Below are 23860 nucleotides of genomic sequence, written 5' to 3' on the forward strand. Positions count from 1 at the left end.
CGACGAATTTTATGAGAATCAATCATTTTTCTTTTGTGCTGAACAGAAATACAGTACAATTTCATGTAGCATTATCTTTGAAAATCGCATTTAATGCTCGCAAAATTTATAAAATATCTTTATCGATTACATTAAATACGAAAACATTTTCACGGCGACTACCAAACTTGTCTTAAAAGTCCCGTTGAAATTGGACGAGGAATTATTTTTGGTGTCTCAATCTCCATCCTCCTTCTTCCTTTCCGTTGTTCCTTTCGCGCCTTTATCTCCTTCACAGGCACTTCTAAAAATTGCCTAACGATAGCAGCATTTGTAAAATGTAACATTCTGCCATATAGTGTTATTATTACTGAGACGTTGGTCGTGTATAGTCGTAGACAGTATTCTAATGTGTGTGAGTGTGTATTCTGACAGGTTCTAACGTGAGACTTAAACATAATTGAAATATAACTCTTGTTTAAAAACTGGTATCTACAGTTCCTTGTAGTAGGAATTTACATTCAACTTCACGGAATTCTGAGATCCATGAAAAGCTAACCAATCAGGTTTCATCTTTTTCTTACAAAATTATGAAACCTTTATTTCGACGTTACCATGGATACTTAAAATTTCCGTTGTTTGGAAAGTCCAGATCTGCGATTTTAAATGTCTTGAGCCGGTAGGAGAGGTTTATGATTTGTTTTTTTAATAATAATGTCACACGCCCAAGTTTGTCTGGACGCTGTAATTGTGTTTCCAGGCTATTTATTTCGTTCCTAACAAGTTTGTACACTTTATTTCAAAAGTTTCAAAGGCGAGTGAGCTTTATCAGTAACATTTTTCTTATTCTTAAAATTTCGAATTAGGCTTCCTTGCCTTGTCCCTACTCGGAATGAATTCTTTAACTATAAATCTTTAGACACATTACGACTCCTTGGGGTGTTTCATTGATAAAACGTTTATAATTTTCACGCACTCTAAACTTACTACATTTTATTTTAATTTTAATTAAAATATCACCATTACAAACTGTACCGTTAAAAGACGTCTACAACAGTTGGTATACAAAAAACTTTACGTGAATCGTACTATGTTATGGTTGCCAATTTTGAAAACGTCGAGAAAGTTATTTCTTAAATTCTCTTCTAGACAGTCCATTTTAAAATACACAGAATTAAAATTTTACTTGTTGTATGGATACGCTAATTCCTTATCGCAAGGAAGTTATGTACGTTGAGGGTTAACTGAGGAAAATTACGATCCATTTCGGTCTCAGTATCCGGTAACAGCAGAGATTCGTATCGGATCTTTCTGCAATAAAATCCTAGAGCCTTCTGTGTTTTAGCATTATAAATAATTATATATTAAATCTTGTCCGTCTAATCACAATAAATTCTTATTAAATATTAAAATATTACAATAATTAACATTTAAAATATTTAAAATATTAAATGAAACATGAATAATGATGGTCTAATGTAAATCGAATATTTCGATAAAGAACATCATTTAATATTTTAAATATTTTAAATGTTAATTATTGTAATATTTTAATATTTAATAAGAATTTATTGTGATTAGACGGACAAGATTTAATATATACTTATTATATCACAATATGACGCAACTTTACCATATTATAAATAATGACTGAAAAATGTAAGCGGAATCATCTAGCAACATCACAACGTAGCAAATCTGTCTCTTTCTAAGCAACTGCACTCATTACGCGTCTTTAGAAAATGAAAAAAAAAGGAGGTTTGTTACGTAGAAAATAAGACTGCATGTTTATTTTAACACCAAGACTTTATTTGGAATGAATGAAGTTTTAGAACAAGACATTGAAACAAAAGGTTTGATGGAAATAGTCGTCTATGTCTAAGTGACTTTGGGACTAAATATAAAAATGAGCTTATCAATAATTTTTCACAAGCCACATAGCAACTGACGTGCTTGACTATACAATTATATAAGAACCATTGTGATTTGTAATATGATATGTTTTATTTTTATTGGTTCACTGCAGTGGCCCTGCGGTTACCTTCTGTCGCATCACATTAGACTTAGTTTTAATTATAAATTATTAATATGTTGGTCTTCGCGGTCTGTGGAATGATATGAATGGAGTACCCTGTAGAAACAGTTCTTAAATTACTATATCTCCCTACCAAAATGCAGAATCAAAACTCGACAGTACTACCAACCTGAAGCAGTATTTACCAAATGTTACAAATTATTTTAAGTTGGTAATGCCGAGTAGTTTTGATTCTTTAACAAGCGACGTCGAAAGATATGGTGGAAGGACGACATCTCACATGAACAAAATAAACCTTACACCTAAAGTTTCAGAGTGAAAAAAAATGACTCCACTTCGGAGTATACAAATTTTCACAAATTGATTCTTTGTGACGAAGTGTTCGTTGTTCTTGAAAACAGCAAAGAGTACATAGAGTATACTCCATAAATTTATAAATATCATTGTTTAAAAACAAACAACTGTACTGTATATAGGCATGAATTATTTTCTTTGATTTTGTTAAATACATACCATGTCGAAAAATGTTTTAAATAAATCTAACAAGTATTAAAAGTACGTAAAATACCATTTTTACAGTTACACCCCTTTACAGTATAATTTCTACCCCCTATCTTGTTGTACCGATGACCCTTTGACCAGAATCAAAATGGCCGTAGCATGAAACTCTTCATTGACCTCTGACCTCCACGGAGCATCGGCGGTTAACCACAGTTTACTCTGACGGCTAAGAAACGTCCGTCCGTTTCAGTGGCGTTAGTAATATTATAGCTGTGTTATGTCACTTGATAGAAGACAGAAATGTTAACTTGGGACAATAATCGTGGTCTCTGAAGGTTAGTGGCTTCTGGAGTGCTGCGCCGTGAAGTCTGGTAGAAGTTGACCGACGTTTCGCAACTCTAAAATGTCAGTATACTTCTACCAGACTACACAGCGCAACACTCCAGAAAATATTTATCTTCATATTAATGGCCTTGAGAACCTCAAATGTCACTTCAAGAATATTCTGTGTGTTTGCAACGTTTAGTGGAACAAAGATTTTAAAGTCCTTGTTCTTTTATGGACCTGTCATTTACAAACTCAGGAAAATTTTATATCCCTAAGTAAAACACAAAACAAAACTCCTTAACAACGAACACTTGTCTACATCTCGTTAACATTTACAGTCTTTGTAGAGCTGTGAACTGACAACTGGTGTCAGAGAAGTGCAGGCAAGATTCGGGGAAAAAAAGTTACCTTACGTGAGGTCTGAGAGTCAAACAAAGGACGAATGTGTTACTAGTAAAGCTAATTTAAAATGTAAGCGTGAATTGCTGTTATTAGGTTAGATTGTACGAGATTGTAACAACATTACAGCACAGTATATAGTGGAAGGAATAGAGAATTTTACTGCGTGAGGGTGGCAACCCTACTTGTAGCATTCCATGACACCACAGTCTATTTTTAATGATCATGGCAGCGGAATCAGTGTTAAGCAACATTATTAAGTGAGTTATATTGTGAGAAATTCTGTCGCTACATTTCCACCATGACTTTCAGTTGTTTTAATCGTTATAGAACATTACCTCATCATCCAACGCAAGTCTGACTTATGATACTTCTACACCAGGCTAATTATTTGTTTTAAAAATTAGTCTTATTATTATTTAAATTTAAATATTGAAATCGGTTATCCAGACAGACAAGATTCTGGAATTATTATATTAGGTATTTGTATAATTATATTTTTGTAAACGTACGGAGTACACACAGGTAAAGGAGTGCTTTATATATTCTAGGTTTGGCGAAACATAGACTTTCGACAAACAACAACGAACTATTTCTAACAATAATCAAAAATAACTATTTTGAAGCATGATATTTATATATTGCCAGCTGTTTAAAGTTTTGTTGTAAAATATGTGTGAACTAAAAGTATTTATGTAATATTGTTATTTAATTTTAATATGTGTTTCCGCGTTTAACTCGGATTCTTACAGAGAAATATATTTCTCGATAATACAGATAGTTCGAGGACAGACACAAATGAGTAATTTTAAAGCCATCACTAATAATAATAATACGTGGTCTATAGTAGTGGTATTCAACCTTTTTTGTTCTCGTACCCCCAGATATAATTTCTCTTCAACTTTGTACCCCCCAAAGTTGTTGGTATATAATTCGTGTTATACATAGTATATAATCTACATCTAAAATAAATTAAATAAATTACATTACTCATTATTCAGTGTTTATCATAAAATAATATTTTTTAAATTTTACGTAGCCCTAAGATGTCTTCGCGTACCCCCGGGGGTACGCATACCCCAGGTTAAATACCACTGGTCTATAGGATAAAATAAGAATAAATCCATTAATTTCGTGACTGAGTTTACTTAAAACTAAGTCTATGTATCACTTTTATTAAGTGCTTGCCAAAATGAAGATTATTCTAAGATGGCTGTCTTCTGGGTTATAGCGCCGTGTAGTGTGATACGAGTTTACCAATTTTTCAGAGATCCTTGCAGAGCGATAAATGCTGATGATGGAGGCAGAAAGTACCTCTGTAACGTTCGTAAAATTATATCAGACTACACGGCGCTACAACCCAGAAGACAGCGATTTCATATTCGTCACCGTTGAAACCCCAAATCATACTTAGAAAGATTTTTTTGTGTGTTCTGGCACATATGTGCTACTTCTCTCGAGTTTGTAGGGAATCTGGGCTCTGGAATTAAATATGCTGTTCCCAATGGGACGTCTCATGTGAAATCAAATTTATGGGGTGGAGAATAAAAGTGGCAATGTCCATGAATCGACAATAAAATTGATGTCTGCTGTGGTACGAAGCTGTGTAAATACTTGGGATTTATCTTAATATTTATACTTGACAATAACACTTATAGGTTAGAATATAAATTACCAGAGTGATTTTTTTAAAAAATGTCAGTAAGAAATTTAGAAAAAATTAAATTAGTTTCATAGATAGCTTAAGGAATAAAACCATTTCAGATTAATACTAACCATAATAACTGAACCAAAATGTGATGGAAGAATGTTGCGGAGAAAATGTTGCAGCTGTGAATTAACGTGTGAGGTACAATTAATCAATAGTTTACTTAAATTTGAGACGTATCGGGTTCACAGATGTTACAAGCAGCTTGAAAAATGTACCACAATTCCCTACGTTATTTTCCGTATAACATTTTTTTTTTAGCGAAAGGCATTTTTATAAGCTGTGAAATTTTTACACCAAACAATGAGGTCCTTTATCTGCGTGTACGTAATCTTCGTCACTTCCTGTAGTGCACTTCCACGTTGATAGACAACGTTAAACTGACTTCAGACTTGTGTGACAATGGATTGCAAAGAAGCAATGTTCTACATTCAGGAAAAGTATTTATAATAAAGATCTTTGCTGCCAAACCTTAAACAAATCAACTTAATCCACTCTGACACAAACTATGGCGTGGTGAACGTGCTCTGTGCATCTGCATTGAAGAATTCGATAATCGCTAAACGGATTTTCACGAGTTTTAGTAAATTTTACTACTGTTCCGAATTTAGTTGAAATCTAACAGCAGTTGCGGGCTTGACAGAACTTTCTGCTAGCAGACATCGGTGGCCGAGGAATTCTCAACGTGCTTGTTTACAGTGGTTACTATTGTTACCATGGGGGATCCCCGAGCAATGAGTCGTCATTCGCGCCCCCTCGTGGGGAATCTTCATCATCCAATCAGACAGCGCGAAAGAACTCCCTGGACAATGACAATTCTTCACACTAATCAGATTTTTACGTTTTGCTTACAATTGTAATTATCATATTCCTTTGCTGTTTCTATCCACGTGTGGCGTAGTTGAAAAACTACGAAAATGTCCTTCGGTCGAAGATTACAACTGGGGACCACCAGAATACAAAGCAGAATTGCTATCCAGTTGACCGTGACCACGCCACGTGAATCAAGATGAACTTCGATCCGGAAGTCCTGAAAACTACAACATCCATGTCCTTCTAGTGATTGTCCCAGCGTTTTCGAGGTCTGATCTCGTACGAACTACAAGACACAGAAACCTTTACTTACAGTGCATGGCTACTAGTCAAGAGCTAACTTTGCCTGGGAATTCTGTAGTCATCGTACAGAAAATTTATGAATTTCGATCGAATATTTGAAACAAATATTTTGAGACGTGTTACCACGTACCTCAAATAGACGTTCCTTGTTAGTCGAGGCTTTTCTATAGAATCACGAGGACTCAAATGAAGAAATATCCACATTTTGAGTTTGGTTTTCACGCGGTATGACTAAATTATGGAGGGAAAAAAAATTGAAATGTGTAGAATGTCTTCTATTTAGCACGGATGAGCGTCAATTGAATAAGGCCTGGCAGGAAAATTATTGGGCAGTTAGCATTGCAAGGCAAACTTCCGATTGAATCCAATCCATGCTTACTGCCCCAAGTGAAATCAAGGAGTTGAGCTATGATTTACAATGTCTGTGTATATTTTATATACACAAATATAAATCATTATCATTATTATTATTATTATTATATATATACATTATTTATTTGAAGTAGGTCTCCTTATAAGCCTAATTTGTATATTGCACTGTTCGCGTCATGGCCCGGAGATGCCACACGCTTGGGTTCGAATGTACAAGGCGGAACGGTCTGTGCGAACAACTAAACTAATTGACTAGAACGGAATGATGCTTATGTACACAAGTCTCATTCGGTGTCGTCGAGTCGAGGAGGATTCCCGATGTGTGCGCATCTAGTGTTATATACAGTGGGCAGAAATCGGGGTGGAGGGAGGGGCTAATGACCCCCCTCCCGACACCTGTCAGTGCTGTGCCGCGAACTTCATCCTCTTCTGTTTCTGTCTCTGGTTACAAAACCACACACGGACCACATTTTTCTTCAAGTCCAACTTCTCGGCGATGGCGGCAATCTTCTCTCCCGATGGCCGAGGCTGGACGGCGAAGTACGCCTCCAATGAGCGCTTCTCGGGCGCCGCGATTGACGTCCGTTTCCGTTTCTTCTCGCCCGCGGGGAGGACGCTGGGAGCGTCGGGGTCTCGTCGCTTGTTCTTAGCTTGAGCCTCGGCCTCCTCCAGCCATGCCTGCAGGATTGGCTTGAGCGCTATCATGTTGTTGTGGGACAGAGTCAGGGATTCGAAGCGGCAGATGGTGGATTGGGATAGAGCGCCCACCCCGGGCAGCTTGAGGTTCGCGAGCGCCTTCCCCACGTCGGCCTGCGTCACTCCCAGTTTAATACGTCTTTGCTTGAACCGCTCGGCGAACGCCTCCAACTCCCGCGGGTCGGTGTCCGAGTCAGGGTGGAGACCGGCTGCGGCAGCCGCGGCCGCCGCGGCTGCCATTGCCGGGTGATGTGCGGCGGGGTGTGCGGGGTGGTGGTGAGGACCGTGGTGCCCCGGGGGTCCGTGCCCTGACAGAGGTCCCCCGTGGTGATGGTGATGGTGGTGGCTGGACATCATGCTGTTCATGGCTGCCTGTCCGTACACTGAGGGCCCGTGGAGCTGGGGGTGATGTCCACCGTGGCCACCTCCTGAACCGTCCGACATAGGAGCCAGGGTGGTCATGGAGGACGTGGATATAGGGTCCAACATGTCCAGACCGTCCATGCCATGATGGGCCATCTGCAACAGTAACTGCACAGTTCACATGTGGAGAGCGTTAAGATTGGAGGCCGGCGCTTTGCGTTAAAAATGGTTTGGACATGTTGTTCGAAAGAAAGAAGAAACAGTTTCTGGAAGGTAGAGTCGAGGGTACCAGAACAAGAGGAAGGCCTAGAAAGAGCTGTTTGGATACTATTAGAGAAATAGGACAGTCAAAGGGGAAAAGTTTAACGTAGATGAAATTCTTAGCGAGGGATAAGAAGGAATGGAGGAGGTGGACCGATCAATCAACCCCGACGCCATAAAGGTAAAAATGGGAGTTGGGAAAGAAGAATAATAAATGTTAAAAATCACGAAAATTTGAATTCCACTGAATTAAATGTGGTTAGTGTTCAGTGCGGAGCTCCTATGACCTGTATGGGATTTCATATTTTAACGGCGGTGATTGTGACGATGACGTCCTTTCGGGTTTCGGCGTCGTGCACATGCCAACGTTTCGGAGGAACATACAGCCACCCTCTTCAGGTCTACCTCGATGGCGCCAAAACCCAGATGAACAGCACCTTATGAGCAAGTTGACGAAGCTTCTGGTTTCGTGAGGAATAAAATATCTGTGCCATCGAAACCATCCAGTTAACTGTTTATCGCACTGTTTATCTTCAAATGGGACGACGTGATGATGCGGTAATTAAAGTCACGGCTTATTTTGAGTGACTCGTAAAACATAGGCCTACGTCACAAGTTTTAAATAGATTTGTTGATTTCTTGTTTTTATTAACAATTCGCGTAAAATTAAGAATTTAGCTTAGATTGCATCTGTAATTTTATTTTATGGGTTGATAATCAGCTTTGATACAGCTAACCGACGACCTTAAACAAGGAAAGAAGATGACGTTCCAGGAATTAAAGCGAGAAGCCGAGAATAGGGACAACTGGAGAGCTCTTTTTGGGCAGAGCAATGGACCTGTCGTAAGACAGAACACTTAATAATAATAATAATAACTCAGCTTTGTAGCAAAAACATACGCGGGTCTTATAAATTACGTATTTGTGTTCCCAGTTGAGAACTCGCGTTGTAGATTTTAATAACATCTAATATTTTGTGTTCTGGAGCCGTGATGATAAATTTGATAAAAGTTCGATTTAAATTCATTGAAAATTAAGGGCGACATTTTCTTGGTGCTCAAGATATACTTCAGAACCCGAACTTCGCATTTACTCTATAAAACTCACCACTAGGCATAATCGTCAGTCAGGTTTGTTATATTTGTTTTACGTTCATGTACCACTCACGTGTATGCCTTGGTATTACAAGGTTTCGTCTCTTACACAATATTCCAGGTGACTAGAAACTTTACTAATCAAGGGGTTAAACACGTACGACATTTGAAGTAGATTTTAGGGTGGGATTTACATGTATGTACACTGTCAGCGTCCTGAACAGAAAAGCAGTAGTAGGGTTTTGTAGTTGTAGAAATTATTCCCCTCTGGGAAACATTCCTTCTCGTTTCCACATGAGACAAATGAACCCAGGGACGGCTTCATGCTTATCCATTTGCTGCCCAAAATTGTTCTATTCCATCCTTCAAATGACCACTTTAGAGCGATGCAATGCAATGTTCTGCGCTGGGGTGCTGTAATGATGAAATATCTGGCCTCTGGGAAACCTCGGTGAATCATGTGTACCATACACATCAATGTTACGGAGAGGGGAGACTGTCGATTACCTCGTTACAGGCCAGGGGATGGGGGTTGAAAAGTGAAGGAAATATTTACCCTCTATGCGAAACACGTGACACACGCGAAACGACAGACTGTTGCGTTATGACACCGTCTTCTGTCCGTCTGAAATGCGATGTTGCGTTGGGTGCCAAGGGTTCGCGAAATACATGCATGTGATTTTGAAAACCATGAAAATTCGAGTTTTATTTCAAAATTTGGAATTACGAACAGTGTTATCACAGTGCCACATTGTGTTATGGTCAGCGCGTCTCAGCACGTACTGATGATGATAATAATAATAATAATAATAATAAAAACGTGAACATACAACAGTACTGCGAAATCATGGAATTCAGAAATGTAGACAGATTCCGGCAAACATACCTGACATAGTTTTTAAAAATAAGAAAAATAACATTTGCTTACTGATAGATGCAGCGAAATCATTGGCCGGGAATGTAATACAGAAGGGGCCCGAAAAGAAATTGAAATACAAAAATGTTAGTAGTATACAAATTTAGTGAATGTGAAACATGAAATGTTATGTTGTACGGGACCCACAGGAATTGTAACTAAAAGACTATGGAAAAATGTATGGGAACAATTCCAAGAATGCTACAAAAAAAAACAGCCATACCAGGAACATAACACATCGTAAGGAAAGTTCCAGGAAAACCTGTGAATAATAAGAAGAAATAGCTAACTCCCTGGTAGCTGAACCCTCAGGTCCAACACCGACAATACCAAAGACCGCCATCGGCCAAGATTCTGAGCCAACTCCATCCATTTACCATCCTCACATCCTATCTCCCTAAGATACATCTCGATATTATTCTGCCATCTACTCCTTGGTCTAACCAGTGGGCGCCTTCCAGAATGATTTCCCACCATAATTCTGTATGCAACAATAACAGTAATGAAACTGTGAATTTGGAAAAGACTTCTTGCTAGATTTCAGTGATGGAAAGCTCCATACAGCTCGTGGAAATCCAGCGTTCATTCCGCGGGAGAATAAGTAGGGAAATCCTGGACTGTACATTACGTACCATCACAGTTATTATTTAGAGTCTCTGAATCCCACTCATGATGTTTGTTCTCGTGTTTCTGTGTTAAGCGGCCCTGTGTAGGCAGAGACGCTTAACCCCAAGAACCCATGAGTAAGATGGTTAGGTGATCCAGAAGTGGTTTGCCATTGCCTTCTTCTGTGTGTGAATGGAGTAATTGTTGGGATGCCACGGAGGAAAACTCCGTGTTGCCTAGACCACGGCCTTGCCCAACACAAGTTATAAATTCAGGCACTGCCGGGAATCGAACCCGGGATCCCAGGATTACAAGGCCAGCGTTCTAACCGCTAGACCACCTCATCTTATTATTATTTAGTGTTCTGTCTGACGACAGGTCCATATGAACAGGATCCTTCCATCCTTTTCTCGGACTGGGACCTGTTCATATACGTTCTTGGCAGATGATCCAGAAGTGGTTTGCCATTGCCTTCTTCTGTGTGTGAATGGAGTAATTGTTGGGATGCCACGGAGGAAAACTCCGTGTTGCCTAGACCACGGCCTTGCCCAACACAAGTTATAAATTCGGGCACCGCCGGGAATCGAACCCGGGACCCCAGGATTACAAGGCCACCGTAGCGATAAACACCCTACTGAGTAAACTATAATTATCAGACAGTGTGAAAAGATACAGATGACAAAATGTGCAGGAACAATCCACAGAATTTAGTAAAAATGAAATGTTTCGAAGGAAGACTGCGCAATAAGAGTCTGTCAAGATTCGCGTTGCTGTTACCTGGTGTGGCCGGGTGTTCGGTGCTCCGGGGTGTGGTGCCCCCATGCTGTGGTGATACATCATGTCGTGTTTGAGTTGGGGAAGACCCGGCGTGGAACTGGCTTGGTGCTTGCCGATGTCGACTGCTGCTAGGGCCTCAGCACGGCTTAGCAGTCCGTCGTTCAACCCACTGAACAGGTCACCCTGGACACGCAACAACACGTGTTTCATGAGGACCAATGTAACACCCTGTGGCACAGGTCTTCTTGGTAAATTGGTAGCTAGCGAATTCCCCGCCCAAGGTTCACCGTTTGTTAACGAGCCCTGAACCACATAAATACATCTAACACAATTCCACCCAATTAATTTAAGATCCATTTTAATAATATCCTAATGCCTATCACATTGATATTAAAACTGAGGGTTTATAACGTAAGTTTTTTTATACATTTCTCATCTCTTCTGTGCATGTTACATGCATTTTCCTCTCATATGTCTTTATTTCATCATCGTAATAATATCTAGTGAAGAATGCAAATTGTGGAACTCCTCATTATGCAGTTTCCTCCAGACTCCTGTCACTTCATCTGCATTGGGACCAAATACCGCACTCTTTAAAGCACTCTCTCTTCTTCGTATGTGGCTTAATATTGGTTTCGTTACGTTAGGCTAGGTTGAAACACACTTTATTTTACTATTTTGTTATATATTCCGATTGATTCGCTGAATTACATAAAAAGTGTCTTCAATAGCTACCTGTTGACATTTCACAGTTGATGAATTTTTGGTGAATGTGGACTGTTCTGTAATTGGATTTTTTTTTTTGTGTGTGTGTGTGTTCGGTGTACAGACAGTCTCGAATCACTTTGCTACCAGTGTCATTGAATTTGCCTAAGAAGCATTGGATATAAATTGTGAACCCTCTCTGATTAGTTATGAAATACGGTTTGATAAATATATACCGTCTCTTTTTAAAGTTTCTGCACCGTTCTCCTCGACATTTGGTAGGGCTCCTTGGATGGGAGATCGGTCTCTCGCGAGAGACAGCATAGCACCGAGAAAAGATTACCGACATCTTGAGCGGGAACCACAGAACCCAAGAGACCGGGTGTCGTCTGCGTTTTAAAGTCTTTCTTTGGTTCGGGAATAATTTCAGCGTGTTTCTGGTCAACTAAGCTACTCAGATCTCATAGCGTCTCGTCTTCAAACATGACGCAGATGGTTACTGTCCAGCGCCCTTGGGTTCAAATGACCAATCCCCATCCACGTGTTCCGTCCTCTGACTAGGTACAGAAAAAAACTACTAAGTTACGTGGTAAATTATTTATGAACTCGTCTCTCCTCCACGAAGCTCCCGCTGTATTTGCCTGTTTTTATTTTTAAGATTGATAGTGTTTTTGGAACAACGGAATGGCGTTTTTGCTGCAAGGAGGGATTTTGGCTTTGTTTATCGAAATAAACTATAGACGATAATGGTAGAAAAGTATATTAGGAACATCTTACAATAACAGTATGAAGATTAGGTTTAGACACCACAATGCAAATTGAAAATGAAGAGGTTTGAAGTAAAACCCCGACAGTAATTGATCATTGAGTAAGGAGCAGTTGGCCTTTCGCTATCCGCGTTTCCGTATGTCGGCGGGTTTATTTCGGAACCATGAGGATGTAACTCTGTTGAGCCCTCAGTGGACTGACCAGATGAACTGGATTTTATTACAAACAAGAGTCGAATGGTGTCGCCCGGACTGGAGAATTCCTACACATGGAACTATTTTCTGTATTCGTCATTTTGCATTTATAGTCCCTCATTAATCTTGCCATTTATTGAATATACTTTATCTGATGTCACGCAAGCTTGTCTCAGAAAATATAGTTCAGTTATTAGCAAGTCGGTTATGAGGCCTGATAAATTTTTTGCTGAAACGTAAAATGTGTGTTCAGTGTGAATTCCGATGTAACAGATTACTTCCAGAAATCACGCCTGTATTCCTGTTATAAATAAATTACCGAGTGCCTTTCGACATCTTTTAAATCATAAGATAGATTACGTAATACAAGATGGCATAGTTTTATTTGAATTTCGGTGAACATAAGTTGCTTTCAAAATGGTATTTGAAATATCTGAAGTATTGAAGTAGTCTGTTACGGGTGTAACGCCTTGTTCTGACTAACATATATTGAGAGTGTTTGAGTAAAGGGCTCTGGGGGGGGGGGGGAATATTTGCACCGAAACAGAGAGAAGACATTTATATAATGGAATTCTATGGAATATTATATTGCTTATGGCTATTAAATAGACTGAAACGAAAAGGATGAAACATTCAAATGAAATTCTACCATACTACGCTGTGCAACAACCTTTAAGACATCCATCGTTATCCTCAGTCATACTTTTCCCTTAATGTGTGACACCAAGTTTTACACCCGTACAAAACAACATACGTAGTTTTATGATATAGACGTGACCTGTACTGTATAAATTCTCCTTCAAGGGCAGAGCGACTTGAATCGCTGTTGCAGCCACGTCATATGTGGAGATCAGGTGGTCTGTGTTAAAAAAAAACAGCAGAAGGAAACAGCGCGAGGCATAACCACGTCGCGCAGGGTATTGGATCCTGCAGCCAGGGCAATCTCGAAACTCCCCCCCCCCCCCACACACAGCGTTCACTTAATATTTAAACAAGAGCCAGTACCCCCTTTCTCCTGCCTGGAGTCTCAGTGTGAATTGGAACTTGTTCCCTTTTCTGTAGATTCCATGGCTAGGACAAGACGTCCTGACATAGACTACAGGAAACTTGTTCGTCTGGTGGCTTTACTTCAAAACTATTTACCCGCCGACTGTCGAACTACGTAGCAGGCAGAAACAAACTAACTAACTAACTAACTAACTAACTAGATCTCTGGAGGTAGATACTGTAGTTTCAACATCGCCAGTACCAAATCTAGTTCCATGTGTCTACCCCATCCTTGTAACCTCTTTATTTATTATAAAAAAAACTTGTCTACCGTTTTTCAGTGACTACTTTTGTAGATGTTCGCTTTCCTAAATTTTCCACCCGTATTCGATCCGACGTAATCTTCCAAAATTTTAATACTCTAACAATATTAAGATACTGTCATCTCGCACACTGCTTCGTAAAATCTGTTAGAAGTTTACCGACGTTTCGGTGATGTCAGAAGTTTAATATCTTAACACACTGATGATTGAGGCTGCAAGTGCCTCTGAAACGTCGGCAAGGTTCTGCCAGTCTGAACAGTTTAAATCCTTAACACGCATTTCTCATTGCACGAAGCAAATGCTTTCTTCAGACGCTAATAGCAAGCTCAGATCATCAGAAACTTATGGAGTTTATCTTCAGCCAGTTGAATCCAGCCCACACCCTCAGACCCTATTTATATCTATAAAAATCTGTCCCACTATACTCCATGCAGGCACTTGGGGGGAGAGGTGGGTACAGCTCCTACTCATTCTTAACCTCGTCACTAGATGGAGCGTGAGTGATCAGCGTCACGCCCCGGCCGCACTTAACCCCCGGGAAAGAATCTCTGTACCCATTGGACAGGAGGCTGAGTGCGTTCCAGAACCGGTCTGGACGCAGAGGTCAGATAAAAACTCCCCCCCGTCGGGGATCGAACCCCTGTTGTCCAGTCACTATACTGACTGAGATACGCCGGCTATATTTTAATATTATCCTGCCATCTACACCTCACACTGATCTCATCCCATTACCCTGATGATGAAGGCAGTAAGTGCCTCTGAAACTTCGGTCAGATTTTATCAGACTACACGGAGAAATCCTCACCTTCGTATCTGAAAGTGGTTTGAGGTTTTACGTGTATTTCCTTCAGTCTGGTTTGTCTGTAAACTTCATTTCTCTTAAAAAGCGACACTTGGCGTAATGAAGACTGTATTATTGTGGATATTTAATTTAGTAAGCGTTTAATTCCGTTGTTGTGAGACTGTATAAATGGTACCGAATACGATGTACGAGCCAGAACGTATTACTGCCATTAGCGCACAGCGTCTCTGTTGGATGCGAATTCGTGGCAACTGTAAATCTAACTCGCCACAAGTCCGAGGGGGAAATGGAATTACGAGGCAGGCGGGCTCATAATCTTAGCCTGAATTATTATCAGGGTCCTTGATTCAATTCCTGTGTAATGAAATATTTCGTTTAATACGAAGACAGTTCACTGTGGCCTCTGTAACTTTAAAAATCACAGTTGAAAGTTGGTAGAACTGAAATAATTACATGTTCTTTGCTCACAGTACATGAAATAGGGGAGACTACACGTTACATGTAACGAATTTCAATTAAATTTGGTATTGGGAGTTCAATTTAAAGTTAACGAACTAGATGGATTTTGGTTATTATGAATCCAGTATAGTCTGTAATGTACATGAATTTACGTAAAATTGTGTGTGTGTGTGTGTGTGTGTCCCCCCCCCCCCTCAAAATTATCCGTTGTGTAGAATCGTAAATTATTTCCGAAACATCTCGGTGACAAACCGCGAGGTTCAAATTCAGCTCAATCAATTATTTTTATTTAAAGATCTGTGCGACTTAAGATTAAAATAAATTATAATAAATTAAGAACTGAATTCTTCTGAAATCTGTGATTTTTCTTTGGTAACAAAGAACATAAACTGATGACTAATGCGAAATTACTTCAAATACATACAATCTGTTTAACGCATAAGAAAAAAATAATTTAATGTAAAGAACAGTTTGAATTTTTTTTTTTTTTTTCCAATTTCTCTCGTCATGTAATTCTGTTCCTCGAATTTTTCAGAAAAGGAAAAATTTCTGTTGCAGATAAAAAAGAATTATATCTGACAATTGACAAAATATTTCTGGAATATTTTAATGGATTACTGGAAGAATAATTACTTAAAAACGGTGGAGTAAATCTAACGCAGAATATAATAAAAAAAAGGGATGAAAAAGTATTCTGAGAAATAAGGAAGTGAATTATATAAAAATGCCATTTAATTCTGCACGCCTGGTGTTATAACTCTCATAAATACATAATTTGCTATGCATTATCTTACATTTAGAAGTAAGAGCCAGTGTTGGGCAGAATCTACCTTCGGTCGAAATATATTAAAATAAATAAATTTTCCGTTGCTATTTTTAATTCAAAAACTCCACATTTACCAATAATATCCGTTAGCAGCACTTCCTTGAAAATGAGAAACCTCCGTCATTTTTTGAAAGGACAATTTACAATTATGCTAATGAACCGAAGCACTGCCCCCTAATCATGTATTAATTTCACGACACGTACAGTCGCTTCTTTCCAAATGCACGTCTTGCCCCATCCAATTACGCGTCTCTGTGCAGAAGCCCGTCGTGCCTCTTAGCGCCTCTACCGACCTGGATGATTCATTCCATCGTCTTCTTGGTTTTCCTGTTGAGGTTGAACCTGTGGATTTTTAATCCCTCGTTGTCTCCTTCCCGCGACATTTAAATGAATACCTGTTACGTAGGCCCGGTAGACAAGTGATGATCTGCGCATGCGTAAACCCATTTCCCCCAATTCCTGAGTGGATAACATTGGTCTTAAGTATAAAGATAAGTTTTGTTGTAAGATTTGAGGTTTTCACAGCCGTGAGTATGAAGATTTCTGTCTTCTGGGTTGTTACGTTGTGTAGTCTGGTCGATGGTTACCAACGTTTCAGAGGTCATACTGTCTCCGTCATCAGGGCGATGAGTATGAAGATTTCTGTCTTCTGGGTTGTTGCGCTGTGTAGTCTGGTCGATGGTTACCAACGTTTCAGAGGTCATACTGTCTCCGTCATCAGGGCGATGAGTATGAAGATTTCTGTCTTCTGGGTTGTTGCGCTGTGTAGTCTGGTCGATGTTTACCAACGTTTCGGAGGTAATTACTGCCTCCGTCATCAGAGTATGAAGATTTCTGTCTTCTGGGTTGTTGCGCTGTGTAGTCTGGTCGATGGTTACCAACGTTTCAGAGGTCATACTGTCTCCGTCATCAGGGCGATGAGTATGAAGATTTCTGTCTTCTGGGTTGTTGCGCTGTGTAGTCTGGTCGATGGTTACCAACGTTTCAGAGGTCATACTGTCTCCGTCATCAGGGCGATGAGTATGAAGATTTCTGTCTTCTGGGTTGTTGCGCTGTGTAGTCTGGTCGATGGTTACCAACGTTTCAGAGGTCATACTGTCTCCGTCATCAGGGCGATGAGTATGAAGATTTCTGTCTTCTGGGTTGTTGCGCTGTGTAGTCTGGTCGATGTTTACCAACGTTTCGGAGGTAATTACTGCCTCCGTCATCAGAGTATGAAGATTTCTGTCTTCTGGGTTGTTGCGCTGTGTAGTCTGGTCGATGTTAACCAACGTTTCAGAGGTCATACTGTCTCCGTCATCAGGGCGATGAGTATGAAGATTTCTGTCTTCTGGGTTGTTGCGCTGTGTAGTCTGGTCGATGGTTACCAACGTTTCAGAGGTCATACTGTCTCCGTCATCAGGGCGATGAGTATGAAGATTTCTGTCTTCTGGGTTGTTGCGCTGTGTAGTCTGGTCGATGGTTACCAACGTTTCAGAGGTCATACTGTCTCCGTCATCAGGGCGATGAGTATGAAGATTTCTGTCTTCTGGGTTGTTGCGCTGTGTAGTCTGGTCGATGTTTACCAACGTTTCGGAGGTAATTACTGCCTCCGTCATCAGGGCGATTCTTAGTATGAAGATTTCTGTCTTCTGGGTTGTTGCGCCGCGTAGTATGGTAGATGTTTACCAACGTTTCGGAGGTAATTACTACCTCCGTCATCAGGGCGATTCTTAGTATGAAGATTTCTGTCTTCTGGGTTGTTACGCTGTGTAGCCTGGCCGATGTTAACCAACATTTCGGAGGTCATACTGCCTCCATCATCAGGGCGATTCTTAGTATGAAGATTTCTGTCTTCTGCGTTGTTGCGCTGTGTAGTCTGGTCGATGTTTAACAACGTTTCAGAGGTCATACTGCCTCCGTCATCAGGGCGATGAGTATGAAGATTTCTGTCTTCTGGGTTGTTGCGCTGTGTAGCCTGGCCGATGTTAACCAACATTTCGGAGGTCATACTGCCTCCATCATCAGGGCGATTCTTAGTATGAAGATTTCTGTCTTCTGCGTTGTTGCGCTGTGTAGTCTGGTCGATGTTTAACAACGTTTCAGAGGTCATACTGCCTCCGTCATCAGGGCGATGATTATGAAGATTTCTGTCTTCTGGGTTGTTGCGCTGTGTAGTCTGGTTGATGTTAACCAACGTTTCAGAGGTCATACTGCCTCCGTCATCAGGGCGATGATTATGAAGATTTCTGTCTTCTGGGTTGTTGCGCTGTGTAGTCTGGTTGATGTTAACCAACGTTTCAGAGGTCATACTGCCTCCGTCATCAGGGCGATGAGTATGAAGATTTCTGTCTTCTGGGTTGTTGCGCTGTGTAGTCTGGTTGATGTTAACCAACGTTTCAGAGGTCATACTGCCTCCGTCATCAGGGCGATGAGTATGAAGATTTCTGTCTTCTGGGTTGTTGCGCTGTGTAGTCTGGTTGATGTTAACCAACGTTTCAGAGGTCATACTGTCTCCGTCATCAGGGCGATGAGTATGAAGATTTCTGTCTTCTGGGTTGTTGCGCTGTGTAGTCTGGTCGATGGTTACCAACGTTTCAGAGGTCATACTGTCTCCGTCATCAGGGCGATGAGTATGAAGATTTCTGTCTTCTGGGTTGTTGCGCTGTGTAGTCTGGTCGATGATTACCAACGTTTCAGAGGTCATACTGTCTCCGTCATCAGGGCGATGAGTATGAAGATTTCTGTCTTCTGGGTTGTTGCGCTGTGTAGTCTGGTCGATGGTTACCAACGTTTCAGAGGTCATACTGTCTCCGTCATCAGGGCGATGAGTATGAAGATTTCTGTCTTCTGGGTTGTTGCGCTGTGTAGTCTGGTCGATGGTTACCAACGTTTCAGAGGTCATACTGTCTCCGTCATCAGGGCGATGAGTATGAAGATTTCTGTCTTCTGGGTTGTTGCGCTGTGTAGTCTGGTCGATGTTTACCAACGTTTCAGAGGTCATACTGCCTCCATCATCAGAATATGAAGATTTCTGTCTTCTGGGTTGTTCCGCTGTGTAGCCTGGTCGATGTTAACCAACGTTTCAGAGGTCATACTGCCTCCTTATTCAGGGCGATTAAAAATATGAAGATTTCTGTCTTCTGGGTTGTTGCGCCGCGTAGTCTGGTAGAAGTTTACCGACGTTTCAGAGGTCATACTATCTCCTTCATCAGGGCTACTAGTCCAAGGTCCGTAGACAGGATGAGAAATGCGAGGGACCACAAGTTTAATAAATTTTCGAAAGGGAGAAGACCACTCGGAAGACCCAGGCGGATATGGGAGAATAATATTAAAATGGATCTGAAGAATTTAGGGTAGAAGGGTGTGGATTGGATTCATCTGGCTCAGGATATTGGCTGTCTCTTTTGATCACGGTGATACGCTTTTGGATTGATGAAAGGACCAGAGTGTTAACCAGCTGAGCGACAGTGAGCTTCTTAAGAATGATGTTTTATGGCGTTACTCGATGTCTTCGAAAGACCAGTACCGACAGATCTAGATAACTGATAAAGATTAAACTTACCAATATATAATTTCCTCCTCGTGTTACGTAATTTCCCCTTGATTCAAAGTAACGTTTATTTATATCCGCTAAACTTTCAAATACTGAGCAGTATGTAAGTGATATTGTTTCATTCCGTCCCCTCGCATCTTACAATAGATCTGTCCCTCGCAGGACACTGAGTTGTGTAGTGTTATGAGGGAATTATCCACTTGTTACATGAAAATATCAACACTATTGTGCTGAGAACTGCCAGCTGGAAGGAAAAACACCGCTCAGCTTTGCTACAGCTGAGTGTTTGCTCTGCTGCTCCACAGGACGCCAACTGACTTTCAAAACTTACCCCTGGCTGTTTCTCCTCCCGCCTCACATCGATTTCAGTCGCTCAATAACTCCGGGGGAAACGAGTTTAACAGAAGCGAAGACATGTGGCTATCGACGAGACACATCACGTAATCTCGGGGAATGCGCGGTGCAAGAAGCCTTCTTACCCCGGATGTCACGATGATAAAATTCTGTCTCGATATATAGCCGTGCCTACTGGAAGCAGCCGGATCTGTCACAGCAAAATGCTTGCAAATTCCGATTATTATATATTCTACCGCTCATAATACACGAGTTAACTAGCTGATTAACTGAATAAACAATTAAAAAAACAATTGACTAACTAGCAATGTACACATCCCATTAATTAACCAGTTTTCTAATTCTCTAAATTATTAAATAAATAAATAAATCCTTAAGATATCGATAATCTTTTCAACTGGTTAACTGATTAACCTAACCACCTGGCTAAAATAATTTAACAAACGACTCAATACATCGTAGTCTTCTCGGACGAGTTTCTATTTCATGTCTAATAAGATTTGATAAATATTACGAAATATATGTTATGTCAATTGATATCAATTCCAACTACCGTTTAACGACGCCCTCTCAACTGCTCTGATTATGTAACTTAAGACACAAAAGGATATCTAAAGTCTCTGGTAGGGTTCAACGCCGTTACTGACAAAGAACGTCACTTGCGCGGTTCCGGGCCGCTCACTATCCTAGTTAGCCAACGGACTTCCCCATCATCACTTTGCGTGAATTCTTTGTCTTTGCAGTTTCATCCGCGTTTCAAGGTCGTCGCATTGCCCCAGGCGTCTCCAAATGGAAGGCGTACTGCACGTGATGTTACCAATGATCGTAATGATGGAATTTGATTAGTTATTACTGTAGTGAATGTTTCGTCAAAGAAATCTAAAATCCATTTCAAAGCCTGTAGTAAAATTTATGTAGCGAAGTTTTGTGTTGGACTAATATATAAAATATAATCTGTTTTGATATCCTCTTCGTATTTAGATATTGAATGCAGTGAAATTGAACTATTGCACTGCACAAAATTGGGATATCGTCAAATATGATCTCAAAATTTGTTTCATTTTGTAAATATTTGTCAAGAATCAAAGAAAAATCTTTTGGGGTCTGTGTATTAAATCCCGACTACACGGCCCCCTTTTGAGCTCGCTTTTACTCAGGCATGTTCCTTTATTTCCAAATTCTGCTGAATAATTGGCTGTTTCCTATTAAGACACGGCGAATCAAGTTTCTTTCGCAGGTTTTCTCAGACACCGAGGTCAGAAATGGCGGTGGTTCTAAACGTGATATATCGTGTATAGCAATCAAAGGGCTGTGGAAATTTATAAATGCATAATCAAGTTTTGTATAAGACTCTAAAGGGATGGCTGTCTTCAAGGTTTCAGCGCCGTGTAGTCTGGTAGGAGTTTACAGACGTTTGTCGCCCTGATGATTGAGTCAGAAATTACCTCTGAAACGTCAGTAAACTCCTACCAGACTACACGGTCTTTGACGTTACTGTGCCTTAAGGTTGACCACGTGTCCGTGTTTTGCACCAGAACTGTACGCCTTCTCTACATCCAGAAACAAAAGCCTCGAGTAGCGAGCGTAGTCCACGACGACAAACTTTGCTTTGCTAAGGAAAGAGAGAGGGAGAGAGAGAGAGAGAGGGATACGCCATCATTCCCAGTGTCCGGAGTGCGATGAAATATTTATGAGGCGTTGTGCCAGGGAACAGTACTACTAGGGGCAACTGAGTTACAACATGGCGCCCTTCCTGTATCAAGATCATAGCATCAAGTAATTGAGAAGTTAGGGTTTTTCATACGGCTAACAAAGTAGAACGATAAATAATGTGTCATTCGTATAAAGCTAACATTTATTTAATATTTTCCGTGCTATTAACGATATCTCAGTGATAAATATTAACCAATTACTTTTTTTAAAAAAAATACTGTGGTTTTCAGTCATTGAAAATAGACGTATCTTGTCGTAACCATCTTTATAAAAGACAAGTGTTGGTTGGTGATCATTAATCCATGGCCTACAATGTACATGCACTTCTATACGACACATCACAATTAATTTAACCTCGATGTAAGATTATATTTGAGATTTCGGTACATAAAATATTATATTCTTTAATTAAGTACAGATAAGTAGAGGTATTTGATTTTTTACGCAACATTACTTAATTTTAATTATAATTTACATGCTGTATTGTGGAAACAATGCTCTAGGGGAAAAAATACACTTTACATTCTACGGCCTACTATATACGTACATGTACTTCTATGGTACGCAGCAAAACCGGTGTTAAGTGTTAAAGCTTCGAGGCTTTGCAGAAATAAGTGACGATATTTTTTATAAGCTACTGTGTTGCACTTTTAAATAAAAAATGTGTTTTTAAGAACTAACTTAGATTTTCTGGTCATTCCTACTGAGGTTAAGTAGAGTCAAATGTGAAATGGTAGGGCGAATGTGATTTTTAATGTTTCGGTGTGTTTTTTTTTGTTCGAAATTTGAAGATTTCTGTTCCGAAATTTGGCCCGTGGACCGGTTCTTCTGACTGAAACCTTTATGTGTTCTTTGTAAGAAGTAAACATTATGAATATATTATATATCCGTCCACACGTTTAATCTGAGATATACCAAAATGATTTTGATTAAATTTCGTATCGAACGATCTGTAATAAAAAATTGTCCGTCTAATATACTTTGTTCCTGATATCAGTTTAATACAACTAATACATCAGGATTAAACTATAATATGTTCTTTCCTGCAAAATGAAATTGTACTCTCTATAGGTCTATAATACGAACCATACCATAGTATATTAAAAAAGAAAAATTATCTAAAGGCCCCACAATCTTACGTGGCCAGGATTATCTATAACCAATGGATTTGTAGCTACAATAAAGATACGTTGCTGTATACTGTACGCATAATTGCAGTAAATCATTAGAAGCTTAATCATGATTTTCTTCAGACATACGTGTAACAATTCTATCTGTAAAAGCGCCCTTATATAAACAAAAATTAACTAAAACCTCGTTTTTTTTTGTTTGTTTTTTGTTTTTGTTTTTTTAAGCTTGTGTAACAACGGAAATAAAAGTATTGTAAAACCTCGTCACTGATCAGATGGGAGTGGGTGGAATCGGACTCTGCCATCTTGGCTTTTGTTTCAAGGGACTGACTGGGAAACAACGAGAAATGTAGAAAGACGATAGACCTCCATACTTCCAGTGAGAATCGAACAAACGATCCCACGCCTTAGACCACCCGGACACTGTAATCTGAAGATTAATTTATTATTATTATTTATTATTATTTAGTGTTCTGTCTGAGGACAGGTCCATATGAACAGGATCCTTCCATCCTTTTCTCGGACTGGGACCTGTTCATATACGTTCTTGGCAGATGATCCAGAAGTGGTTTGCCATTGCCTTCTTCTGTGTGTGAATGGAGTAATTGTTGGGATGCCACGGAGGAAAACTCCGTGTTGCCTAGACCACGGCCTTGCCCAACACAAGTTATAAATTCGGGCACCGCCGGGAATCGAACCCGAGACCCCAGGATTACAAGGCCAGCGTTCTGACCGCTAGACCACCTCATCTTATTATTATTTAGTGTTCTGTCTGACGACAGGTCCATATGAACAGGATCCTTCCATCCTTTTCTCGGACTGGGACCTGTTCATATACGTTCTTGGCAGATGATCCAGAAGTGGTTTGCCATTGCCTTCTTCTGTGTGTGAATGGAGTAATTGTTGGGATGCCA

The 23860-nt window shown here is 40.0% G+C and overlaps 1 protein-coding gene and 1 long non-coding RNA gene across 4 annotated transcripts in view; one reads left to right on the plus strand and one right to left on the minus strand.

Moving 5' to 3' along the window:
- LOC147871526 (uncharacterized) overlaps window positions 1–23860 on the plus strand; it is a 132340-nt gene that overhangs the window by 97378 nt on the left and 11102 nt on the right. The gene's annotated exons all lie outside the window — the stretch shown is intronic.
- Window positions 1767–23860, minus strand: part of acj6 (abnormal chemosensory protein 6) — a 79912-nt gene continuing 57818 nt past the window's right edge. For both annotated transcript variants that reach the window (XM_087360883.1, XM_087360882.1), the window contains 2 exons: window positions 11151–11333; window positions 1767–7652 (listed from right to left, as the gene is read on the minus strand). In XM_087360883.1, coding sequence (XP_087217009.1) covers window positions 6837–7652; window positions 11151–11333 — 999 coding nt within the window. In that variant the 3' untranslated portion in view covers window positions 1767–6836. The remainder of the gene's footprint in view (window positions 7653–11150; window positions 11334–23860) is intronic.

Source organism: Zootermopsis nevadensis, unplaced genomic scaffold, assembly GCF_977971745.1.
Source record: "Zootermopsis nevadensis isolate Lab colony 2312 unplaced genomic scaffold, Znev_1.0 Znev_ptg000050l, whole genome shotgun sequence".
Taxonomy (NCBI): Eukaryota; Metazoa; Arthropoda; class Insecta; order Blattodea; family Termopsidae; genus Zootermopsis; species Zootermopsis nevadensis.